At 30.9% G+C, this 10,990-nt stretch overlaps 1 protein-coding gene across 1 annotated transcript; it reads right to left on the minus strand.

Moving 5' to 3' along the window:
- Positions 1–6,776: 6,776 nt before the first annotated feature.
- LOC130649003 (uncharacterized) lies at positions 6,777–9,852 on the minus strand. Its single transcript, XM_057455180.1, has 6 exons — positions 8,877–9,852; positions 8,046–8,506; positions 7,756–7,949; positions 7,421–7,485; positions 7,235–7,329; positions 6,777–6,939 (listed from the first exon to the last, which is right to left on the minus strand). Exons 3-6 carry the CDS (start codon positions 7,912–7,914, stop codon positions 6,818–6,820), a joined length of 441 nt encoding a protein of 146 aa, XP_057311163.1. The 5' UTR covers positions 7,915–7,949; positions 8,046–8,506; positions 8,877–9,852; the 3' UTR covers positions 6,777–6,817.
- Between the last annotated feature and the right edge of the window lie 1,138 nt (positions 9,853–10,990).

Below are 10,990 nucleotides of genomic sequence, written 5' to 3' on the forward strand. Positions count from 1 at the left end.
TATCGCCGTTTTTCGTTTTTCAACTTTTAACGTGCGGTCTAAAAAAAACATTTCTATCGCCGTTTTTCGTTTTAAAACTTTTGAAAATGCGATCTAAAAAAACATTTCTATCGCCGTTTTTCGTTTTTAAACTTTTTAAATGCGATCTAAAAAAATATTTCTATCGCCGTTTTTCGTTTTTCAACTTTTAACATGCGATCTAAAAAAACATTTCTATCGCCGTTTTTCGTTTTTAAACTTTTGAAAATGCGATCTAAAAAAAAACATTTCTATCGCCGTTTTTCGTTTTTCAACTTTTAACATGCGATCTAAAAAAACATTTCTATCGCCGTTTTTCGTTTTTAAACTTTTGAAAATGCGATCTAAAAAAAACATTTCTATCGCCGTTTTTCGTTTTTCAACTTTTAACATGCAATCTAAAAAAAACATTTCTATCGCCGTTTTTCGTTTTAAAACTTTTAAAATGCGATCTAAAAAAACATTTCTATCGCCGTTTTTCGTTTTTAAACTTTTAAAATGCGATCTAAAAAATATTTTATTTTGAAACTCATATACGGATTTAATACAATGTCAAACGATTTTCTTTTTTTTAAAACCATACGCATCTAATTAAAATCTCATACGAATTTTTTGTTAAACTTGTACGAATTTAACTCATACGAATTTAATTTAAAACTCATACGAATTTAATTTAAAACTCATACGAATTTAATTTAAAACTCATACGAATTTAATTTAAAACTCATACGAATTTTATACGAATTTAAAAAAATTTCATACGAATTTAATTACTGTATGGCAAAAGAAAATTTGTATAGCATATACGAATTTTTTTTATACGAATTGCTACGAATTTTGTAGATGACCCCTAAATTATGTGATATAATCTATCATATACTGCATGTACTAAAGCGTTCCACATGAATGTGTGGCACAGTTTACAAAACATACAACGACGTTAATGCCAGGTGTTATAGTTACTTGTGACTAAACCAGACAGGTCCCCCTGCCTAGTTAGTAAAAAGGCTATGTGAGCATCTAAAGATACATAAAGTTCTTCATATAAATACATTTAAGCCCTGTTGGTCTAATGGCTATGACACTCATGTAAATGAGAGATCTAGGTTCAAATCCTGGACAGGGCTAGAAAAAACATATATAATTATCTTGCACCTACAACAACCAAGTAAAAGTATTCCCTCTTTCTCTTTTTTTCCATATCTTGACTTTTTAATGTTGTTGTCATGGCAACAAAGTTATATAACTTTTAATCTCAGATTTATCAAAAAATGATAGTTTCTTTTGCGTTATGACCGATTGTTTAAATACTTGTAATGACACATAATTCTGCTAACATGATTCACATATATTGGCTAGATATAAATTTGAGACCTTTGTTTGAGCTATTGAATTGAAATATTTGGACCTCGATATTTTATATACCCCTGAACTAATATGATACATATCTTAGATATATTGAGTAACGTAATCTTTGAGTTGTAGGGGGGAGATTTTCTATGCGTTGCCTAACCCTGCCTTGTTGATTCCTCTTCCTGTTTTCTTGCATGGCTTTGCCTACCCTTCCTATGCCTTTTCTGTTGCCTGCCTACTACGCCCTTCTTGCCTCTTATGCCTTCTTGCCTATCCTGCCTTGCTGATTCCTCTTCCTGTTTCCTTGCCTGCCTTTGCAGTGCCCTTTTCTCGTTGTGCTTAATGCCTTTGCCTTGGCAACCTCTTGGCAACACTTTCTATATTGATTGCTTGTGAACATTTATAGGGGCCCTGTCACCCTCAACGTCTTTAACGCTGCAACCATTTCTATATTGATTTCCAGGAGGAACAGCTCCAGGAAGTTAAAATAGTAACTAGCTCTCATTCTCAAACCTAACTCTACTCTGTTCTGTGTCCATTACAACACACAGGGCTATAATATGGGATTGGATGCAGCTAGCTAGCTAACCAGGCAGGAAGCTTGCAGCTCCCGTTTGACGTTTGAGCAGTTATGTTTAGAAAACATGGGACATCAAGACAAGGTGTAAACTGAATCTATCCACTTTCCAAATTAAAGTATAACATTTTTAATAATTGTCTTGCAAATTTACTTGCAGTTTGGAATTATAACCTAATACCTTGAAATATTTTGCATTTTAAACAAAACGACTAAGATGAGGCAATATTATAGCAAATTAAAGTTGTTGAAGTGAAATCGGAAAAAGTTTGGCTCGTTAAGCCAAAATGTCATAGCATTACGTCATTTGCTGTGCTTGGTTACATTCTCCTACAAAAACCGTAATTTGAGATTTGAACATTATTATATAGTATATGTGGCAGCGGATTAGTAAACATAAAACAGTGAAAAACTCAAAAAAATCGTACAGATCCTATCCTAAGAGATAGTTTAGCTATCAATTTTTAGTTTAATATCAATAATGTCAATCAACAAAATTGATGCCAATGAAGGTCGACTTACACTCCATGGTGATCAGTAAGTAACTATTCAAAACAGCTGTTTATTTGTTTAAGCAAAGAAAAGACTTTTTGAAAATATACTTTAGCTTCTAGCTAGCTAGAGCTAGAGAAGCTACAATTGCGTGCATATTTTCTTTAAAAAATAGCAGTTATTTGGCCATTTCTTTAAATGACACCTGTGCTTCGGCCGATGTGTACCACGCAACCTAAATGCATTTTTATCAAAATTTCCGTACAAAGCAGAGAAAGAAATTTTTGCAATTTTTAGCATTTGTCATTACATCACATTTGTTATTCAGGGATGGGAAATCTTCTAGCCAGGAGTTGTAAGTTGTAAGTTCTAGTTTATGGACTTGAAACAATAAAGTTATTTTGGTGAACTTTTCTAAAAAAACTCAGCATAACAAAATTCAAAATAAAACTCTTATTTAGCTACATTAAATCATGCACAAAAACACGTATCTTCAGAAATTCAATATGGCTACAATCACCCTTTGTTGTCGCTAAGACACTGAGTGTTGGCATAGGGTCGAGGTCAAAATCACCTTACAGGCAAAATTCCGTGTTTTGTCTGTGAGTTATGAATTTAATAAAATTGATTTGAAATATTTATATTTATCTTTCTTCCATGTTATATTCTCAGTCTTTTTCAGGAATATTTGAGTAGATGTGCGATGATTCAAACATAAATTAAGTATTGCGACGTATAGCAATCTTAACTTCCTTTTCTACATTACCAAATAGTATGCACAACTATACTGTCATTTTCATAAAAATTTATTGTTTATTTTTTAGGTCATCCAAGCAAATATGCAAAAATAATTGTTTTCAAATTAAAAAAAATCTTTATCCATGTGACTTAAATAAAACTTTAAAATTCATTCAGAAAGTTCAGCTACATTTTAACAAAATTTATACAAAGAAAAATAATAACGCATGTAGGTTTCGTTTTTAAAATTTTTTGAATAAAAAAACACTTGCAGCATGAATTATATATATAAATTCGGACTTGCTATGGTTTTCAATTGTTTTGTTGAATTCTCTACAATTAAATCCATGATAAAATATCTGCTCTGCCTGTAAGTGTGGTTTTGGAGACTTGTTTTGCTCCAGCAACATTCACCTCTGCATTAGTTAAGAACCGCATGGGTGGATTTCTTATGTAAAGACCTGGTTACCAATGATGGGCCAGGCAAAAGAGTCGGTGAATTAGCTAGGATGGTCAAGTTGGTTATAAATAGACTTGCTTGTGGATTAAAGGGACGAGGATAATTCCATAATTCTGAGATTTAAAAGTGACCAAGCAGAAAATCAATCAAACATTTTGTCCGACGAAAGTGCATTTTACGTTTAACATGCACCAATCCCAGTCACTTTTATTCTTCAGCTTCACAAAGGAAAAAAAATGATACGACTTTTCTATTAATTTCCCAAACTTTGATTTGTGGTGCAAACTTACTTGAGCATGATTTATATTAAATTTAAATTTGGAAATTTGAAATTTGTTCTCTTCCGAATCATGCATTATTGCCATTGACAAAAGAGGTTTTTAACCAATTTAAAAACTCTTATTAAAAAAATTAAGAATTTTAATTTTCCTATATTTTTGTTCTGTTTCCAAGTAAAATTGTTACCTACATGTCTGATTAAATTTCAATATTAAATCATTTATAAAGAAACACTGGTGGTGGAGACTACACATGCTTCTCCACAGCAAGCAAAATTATTTTTCTGGAAATTGTTTACCAACTTTTTGTCAACGGTGAATGATGTAAAAATTGGATCTCCATTATTATGATATATACAACTTTTTGAGTTTTATCGGAACATCTAAAAGACAGGTAATTTAAAATCTAACCCTAAAACTTATTGTAGACACAGTAAAGTTGCTCTTGGCAGTGTTTTTGAGAATTTTTTGCTTTTGCTAAAACCTTTTATATATATAGCTATAAAAACTGATAAAAAAAGATATCAAGATAAAATTTTAAAAATTTGCTTAATTTATGAAAGTGATGAAATGGTGTAAATTTGAAACAATATTGAGAACCTTTAGTCCAGACCCTTGGTGATATTGGCTGAAATGACCCATTTCTAATAAAATTCATCCCAATATTTATCAAGGTTTGCTTTCAACGACTTAATAAATGGGGCATTCTTAATGTTCAATTGTAAACCTTTCTAATTGTTCATGACCCAATATTTAAAAAGTGCCTCCTTATGGTAAAAGTTGCTAATGTTATGGTATCACAATTAATTCGGAAGAATGCATTTATACAGTTTTCATTATCATATAAAATTTTGTAGACCATTTTATTATCTCCTCTTTTAAAACTGTAGTTCATACTGGTATTTTGAATTTTCTCAGTCTTTTATTAAAGTATATAAATTATGTCAAAGTGTATAAACTATTTACTAATTTGAAACAGTTCCTAAGGACACTCAATTTTAACCCAATCTTTTTTAAAAACTGGGTGCCAGGCTGTATTCCAGTATTTAATTTGCAGACGAACAAATGAAAAAACAGGTATTTGAATGATGTATAGCTATACAATTTACAATCCTTGGCATAATATATTGGAAACAAAGGCAGAATTTTGAGAGTCACAACTATTCCTTTTTCTCTTTTCTTTTTGCTTTCAAGCAACAGGTGGCCATTCAAAAAAGATACACGTGCCCAATTGCTGTAATTCATTTCATAATACACACTATGATTAGAAAAAATAACAAAAAATTAGAAAAGAACTTCTCATACTTTTTACTGCTAAAGATGCTCAGTGATAATTATTGTGTTAACTTGTAAGCCAAGAAAACCATTACAATAACGAAATAACTTAAGTTTCCAAAAATACATCGCACATGTGAGGAGATCATTTATGAAATGTGTGCGCATTTGTGTCACACACCCAGCTTGTGATGACAACACTACATTTATTTAGGTGCAATTTGAGTGTACCTTATGATTACAAGTTGAATGCTCATACAGGAATATGACAAGCTTTAAATTAACCAATCAAATACTGATTTTTAAAAGCACTTTCATCAAAGAAACTTGCAAGTTATATTTATATATAACTTTTCAATGTTAATTGATTATCTTTTTTAAACAACATTTTAATTTTTAGTGTTCTGCATCATCAAGATCACATTGAATTTGAGCTAGAAGGTGATCGTCTTCCTGCAAACTTAAGAGGTTGCCACAAAGGAGATATATTCATCACTAATTTGAGAGTAAGATGAATTTAGTTTAAAAAATAATATTTTAGGGACTAGTACCCAGCCGGCACAAAGATGTCTAAAAGACGTCTTTTAGACATCTTCCGCATTTCTAAAAGACGTCTTTTTTAGCGCTGATTTGTCCGTCTATAATGCATCTTTTTAAGCGTCTAAAAGAGGTCTTTTCAAAGATGCATTCCAAAAGATCTCTTTTAGACATCTTTTAAAAGACGTCTTTCCAAAGACGTCTTTTAAACGTTTTAAAGAAATTTTTTTACGACGCGTCTTTTTAAAGACGTCTTTTAGACCTTTTACAGATGTAGGAGCGACTAAAATGCATCTTAAATGCAACTTTTTAAATGCATCTTCCCAAAGACTTCTTTTAGACGTTTTTAAGAAAAACTATTACGACGCGTCTTTTTAAAGACGCCTTTTAGACCTTTTACAGATGTAGAAGCGACTAAAATGCATCTTAAATGCAACTTCTTAAATGCATCTTGACAAAGACTTCTTTTATCTATCTATAAGACGTCTTCCTTTGTTTTTGTTGTTTTTGTAGGCATTTGATAAAATAAATTTAAGACGTTTACGTTAACGTTTTAAAACGTACATTTTTAATAAATTGCAGAAATAACGACATGAAAGACGACAAATATTTTGCGATAAAAATATTTTGAACTTTTTATATCAAACTCGTACAATAAATATATTTTATAATTACATAAATATAATTTAAATATAACCGGAAATAAATAAATAAAATATTATTAATAATCAACACTATACAATTCATTTATATATTCATATTTACAAATTGTGATCATTACAATAATCTGTAATACGAATTCTACTTGTGAACTTATCCATGCTATTTAAAGCATAAATTGGAACTCTAGTCGAAAAAATCTTAAGCATATTGAGCTTAGGCCATATGAAAGAGTCACCTTAAAAATTTTGTGAAAGTTGCTAGTAGTTGAAATTCGTCGTAACGCTTGCAAGGCCGAAATAAACAAAATAAATATTGGAAATAATAAGGAAGTCTGTTCAGAAGAAACAAAAAGAGATATATTAAATGTATAAATGACATTCATAAATGAGGTAAGTCGAAAGGGCTTTTTATTTGTTTTTTGGAAATTTATACATTTAAGGTACCCCTTATGTCCCTGATCCTTTGACTGGGAGCGTTTCGAAGTTTGGTTCCAATTATGCGTCTCATCTCTTGTTCGTTCGCATCTTTAAAACGCTCGTTGACAGATTCTAGAGAGAAAGAAATAGCTTATTTCCAGATAAATAATAGATTTTTATAGAAACGTAGTCAGTAAATGTTTGAGAAATAGACCAATGAACCTAACGCGATCATTTGCATACTATGTAATAGCAAAACGATTTACTCATTATTTTTGTAAATGACTGTAGCACAGTAGAACATTCTTAAAACATTATAACTTGAATCAACCGTGCCTTTCTCAATCAATCTCTCTATCCAAAAACTAAGAGAAAACACACCATACATAGAAGGGTAACAACGTAATACATCAGCTAATACACGTACCTACTATAATTCTATAAATTAATTTCCCTTCCAGCGGGACTTTGTCTTTCTTGCCTTTTAAATTGGCTTGCGCCATGAATGTAGTGGTGAAGATCCTGACGAAAATTAAAATTAAAATTAAAGGTAAGTAGAAATAAACTACTAAGGAGAGTGTATTTCCTTAAGGAGAAAAAATTATACCTTTACCTATTCATTGCGAGACGTACAGCATCTCTGTAGTCCACCCCGCCAATTTGTGATATTTGTTGTTTCTAAAAAGATAAACTAGATTGTGTAAATTAAAGGTATTACAATAATGCTAGTTTCAAAATTAAGAATATAAATAAAATCACTAAAGCCTGGTTCCCACCAATGCGTTTATCGATAAACAGATGTTTATTTTTAAAGTCATAAAGTTAAAACTGAACAATTTTACATTGCTTTCCGATTTGAGTCATGATGTCGACATTAAATGATAATGATCAAATAATAAAAATATCATTCAATGTTAAAATGGGATATCAGGCTAATAAAAACCTCACCATTGCCGTGAAGTCTTCAGGATTTCCCAAACGTTCCTCACAAAGCTCAAGTTCTTCCCTGTTGTCAATTTGAACCAGAGGCCTTTTGTCAACTGGTACCTGGTTTTGCCCTTCCATACCATCTATTCGCCTTTCCAGGCGAACAAGGTACCTGCACATTTTCTTTTGATTCTCCAGAATCTGATTGCATGTTTCTAAATTGTATATAAAATGTAACAAACCCATTTAAACAAAGGAAAATTAAAAACATAGTATTGGACGTTTACAAAGATTACAAAGAAAAGTTATACCTTGTAACGAGTCTAATGATGGTTTTTTTGATGAACTTTGAGAGCTATAAAAATTCGGAAACTAATCTTCAGAATGACCCAAAAACTCAATAAAACATTAGTTGAACAAATCAATCAAATAATAAATAATAACAAATAAATCAAAACAAAAGTTGATTTAAACACTCTCTGGAACATCCACTTTTAGCTGCCCATCGTGAAATGTCAGATAAAATTAATGATTCTGGATTGGTCACTGTATCCAGACTGTTATACAGAATTTCATTTTCATTTGATGAGAATGAGGAATCTAAAGGCTCGTCATCACAACTGATACATCTATCATTTTCATTGTCAGAAGGATTGCTTAACAGGTCATGTTGATCACTATCTTCACCGTTTAAAATCTCGTCAACTTTTTGATTAACCAATCTCCTTTCTTTGCGGAGACGGGAATCATTCATTGCCCAAAGTGACAGTATCTGAAAATTTAGTTGAAGGTTTGTTTCAAATTTAAAAAACAAAATGTATATATATATAAATTTTATTTTACCAAAACATGTTTTCATTAATGACACCAAAATATAATTAGTTTTTAGTTATGTGGTCTCTTTATGTATGTTGATATTATGTAAACATGGCATAACTGAACTTTCTGCAGATTAAAATCACTCTGAAACACCTGGACAGTGTCATGAATGGTAAATATGAAAAATTGACTTTGTTGATTGACTGGTAAAGGAAGAAAGGCGGAGGGCAGAGCTTCCATTGACAGTTTGTACCGAAGAGCAATAAGACAGGGTTAGGATTAGAGTTAGATAAAGATAAAATTAGACAGTATTTTCCATTTACCTTGAAGTTAGCTAGCGTCCTATATAGCTAGGTGCTACCTAATAACTAATTAGCTAGCTTCAGCAGTGTATAACAAAAACAAAATATATACATTTTCTCAATTTCTTTCAAGGTTAAAAGAAATAGTTTTTGTCTAAAAATAAAAGCATATAGAATAAAAATAACGGTTCCTTCATTAAACACCAAAACCAGAAAACAAATTTGATTTCTTTAATATTTTCTTTCCAGTCTTTGTCCTTTTTTTTGACTACTGGCTGGCTAGCTGGGTTTGCTTGTTTACATATCGCCATCTTTCTGTAAAAGATGGCCGGGACCGACTTTTTGTGTCCAGGGAAACCGAACACGAATTTGACCTTTAGACTTAGTACTAAAAACCGCTGTACTCTATTCCGAGAATCACAAAACAAAAATACTTACTTTTTAAACGACCGGTATCCCGCAGATGCTTTCATGAAACTACCGCCAATTTTTATTGAGTGTTCCAATGGTCAAGTGTCAAAGAATATCCGTCAGGGGGTGCAGGAAAACAAAATTACGACGTAATGAAATAAAAACGTATTATGAAGGGTCGCCAAAATACATTAGTATTTAAAAATAATTAAAAGTGACAATTACCACTTTCAATTTCGTGAAAAATTGATTTCCTACAAAATAAACATGCTAACTAAGTTTGCGAACACCCCCGTTATTTTAAATCGAATTTTCCATATAAAAAATCGAACGTCTTTTAAAAGACGCATTTTAGACCACTTTTAGAAGTAGGAAAAGACGTCTTTTAAAAGACGCGTTTTAGATGCATTATAGCAAAAAGAGAAAGACGTCTTTTAAAAGATATATTTTAGATAACTTTTAGATGTCTTTTAAAAGACGTCTTTTAAAGATCTTCTAAAAGACATCTAAAATGCGTATACTACAGGATTCGCATTTATTTACTTTCAAAAGACGTATAAAAGATGTCTTTTGAAAGACGTTCTTAAGAAGATGCATTAAAGACATCTTAATAGCGTTTTCTAACAGAAGATTAAAAAAAGACATCTTAAGACGTCTAAAAGACGTCTTGTGCCGGCTGGGTAGCGGACTCTGACTGTCTTATGTGGATTTATTTTTGTAAAAATGTTTTATTAAAATTTTAAAAAGAGACTTTTGTGAAAATTAATTTTATACATGCAAAAAAATTTAATAAAAGTATGAAAAGAGAAATTTCTAGAATTTTTATGTTAATATATTTTCACAATATATATAACAAATTTAAGGAACAAATAAATACGAAAGTCAATATATCACTCTCATTTTTTTAAAGATATATCATGTGCTACTTCTGATTTGTCTTTTTCACTTGTGTTTTTGCTTTCTTGTGTTACCCTTTCTTCAAAGTTTTTTTCTTGCACATCTATCGAAACAAACAATTCAAGAATTTGTCTGTTCGTGGTTCTGCATATATGATTCTTGTAAGAGTAGGCTCCATTAACGTAGAGTCGTGTTGACCCCCTTAAAGAGGTAGATTCCCATAAAAACCCATTATGAATTATCAGAGACATTCGTATTTCCAGATACATAGTCATGTCAATAACCAATGTGGATGGTGAAAGCAGTATATCCTAATGCAATGAATGCTTTTGACAAGATATAGATCTGTGATGCGATCTAAAAAAATATTTCTATCGCCGTTTTTCGTTTTTCAACTTTTAACATGCGATCTAAAAAAACATTTCTATCGCCGTTTTTCGTTTTTAAACTTTTGAAAATGCGATCTAAAAAAAAACATTTCTATCGCCGTTTTTCGTTTTTCAACTTTTAACATGCGATCTAAAAAAACATTTCTATCGCCGTTTTTCGTTTTTAAACTTTTGAAAATGCGATCTAAAAAAAACATTTCTATCGCCGTTTTTCGTTTTTCAACTTTTAACATGCAATCTAAAAAAAACATTTCTATCGCCGTTTTTCGTTTTAAAACTTTTAAAATGCGATCTAAAAAAACATTTCTATCGCCGTTTTTCGTTTTTAAACTTTTAAAATGCGATCTAAAAAATATTTTATTTTGAAACTCATATACGGATTTAATACAATGTCAAACGATTTTCTTTTTTTTAAAACCATACGCATCTAATTAAAAT

Source organism: Hydractinia symbiolongicarpus, chromosome 7, assembly GCF_029227915.1.
Source record: "Hydractinia symbiolongicarpus strain clone_291-10 chromosome 7, HSymV2.1, whole genome shotgun sequence".
Taxonomy (NCBI): domain Eukaryota; kingdom Metazoa; phylum Cnidaria; class Hydrozoa; order Anthoathecata; family Hydractiniidae; genus Hydractinia; species Hydractinia symbiolongicarpus.

What these genes read in the sequence shown, in the direction of transcription:
- LOC130649003 (XM_057455180.1), bottom strand. Translation starts at nt 7,914, where the DNA reads ATGTGCAGGTACCTTGTTCGCCTGGAAAGGCGAATAGATGGTATGGAA. An exon ending in CTGAAGACTTCACGGCAATG is followed by an intron (nt 7,486 to 7,755) that starts GTGAGGTTTTTA and finishes TTATCTTTTTAG; the next exon opens with AAACAACAAATATCACAAAT. An exon ending in AATTTATAGAATTATAGTAG is followed by an intron (nt 6,940 to 7,234) that starts GTACGTGTATTA and finishes CTTTCTCTCTAG; the next exon opens with AATCTGTCAACGAGCGTTTT.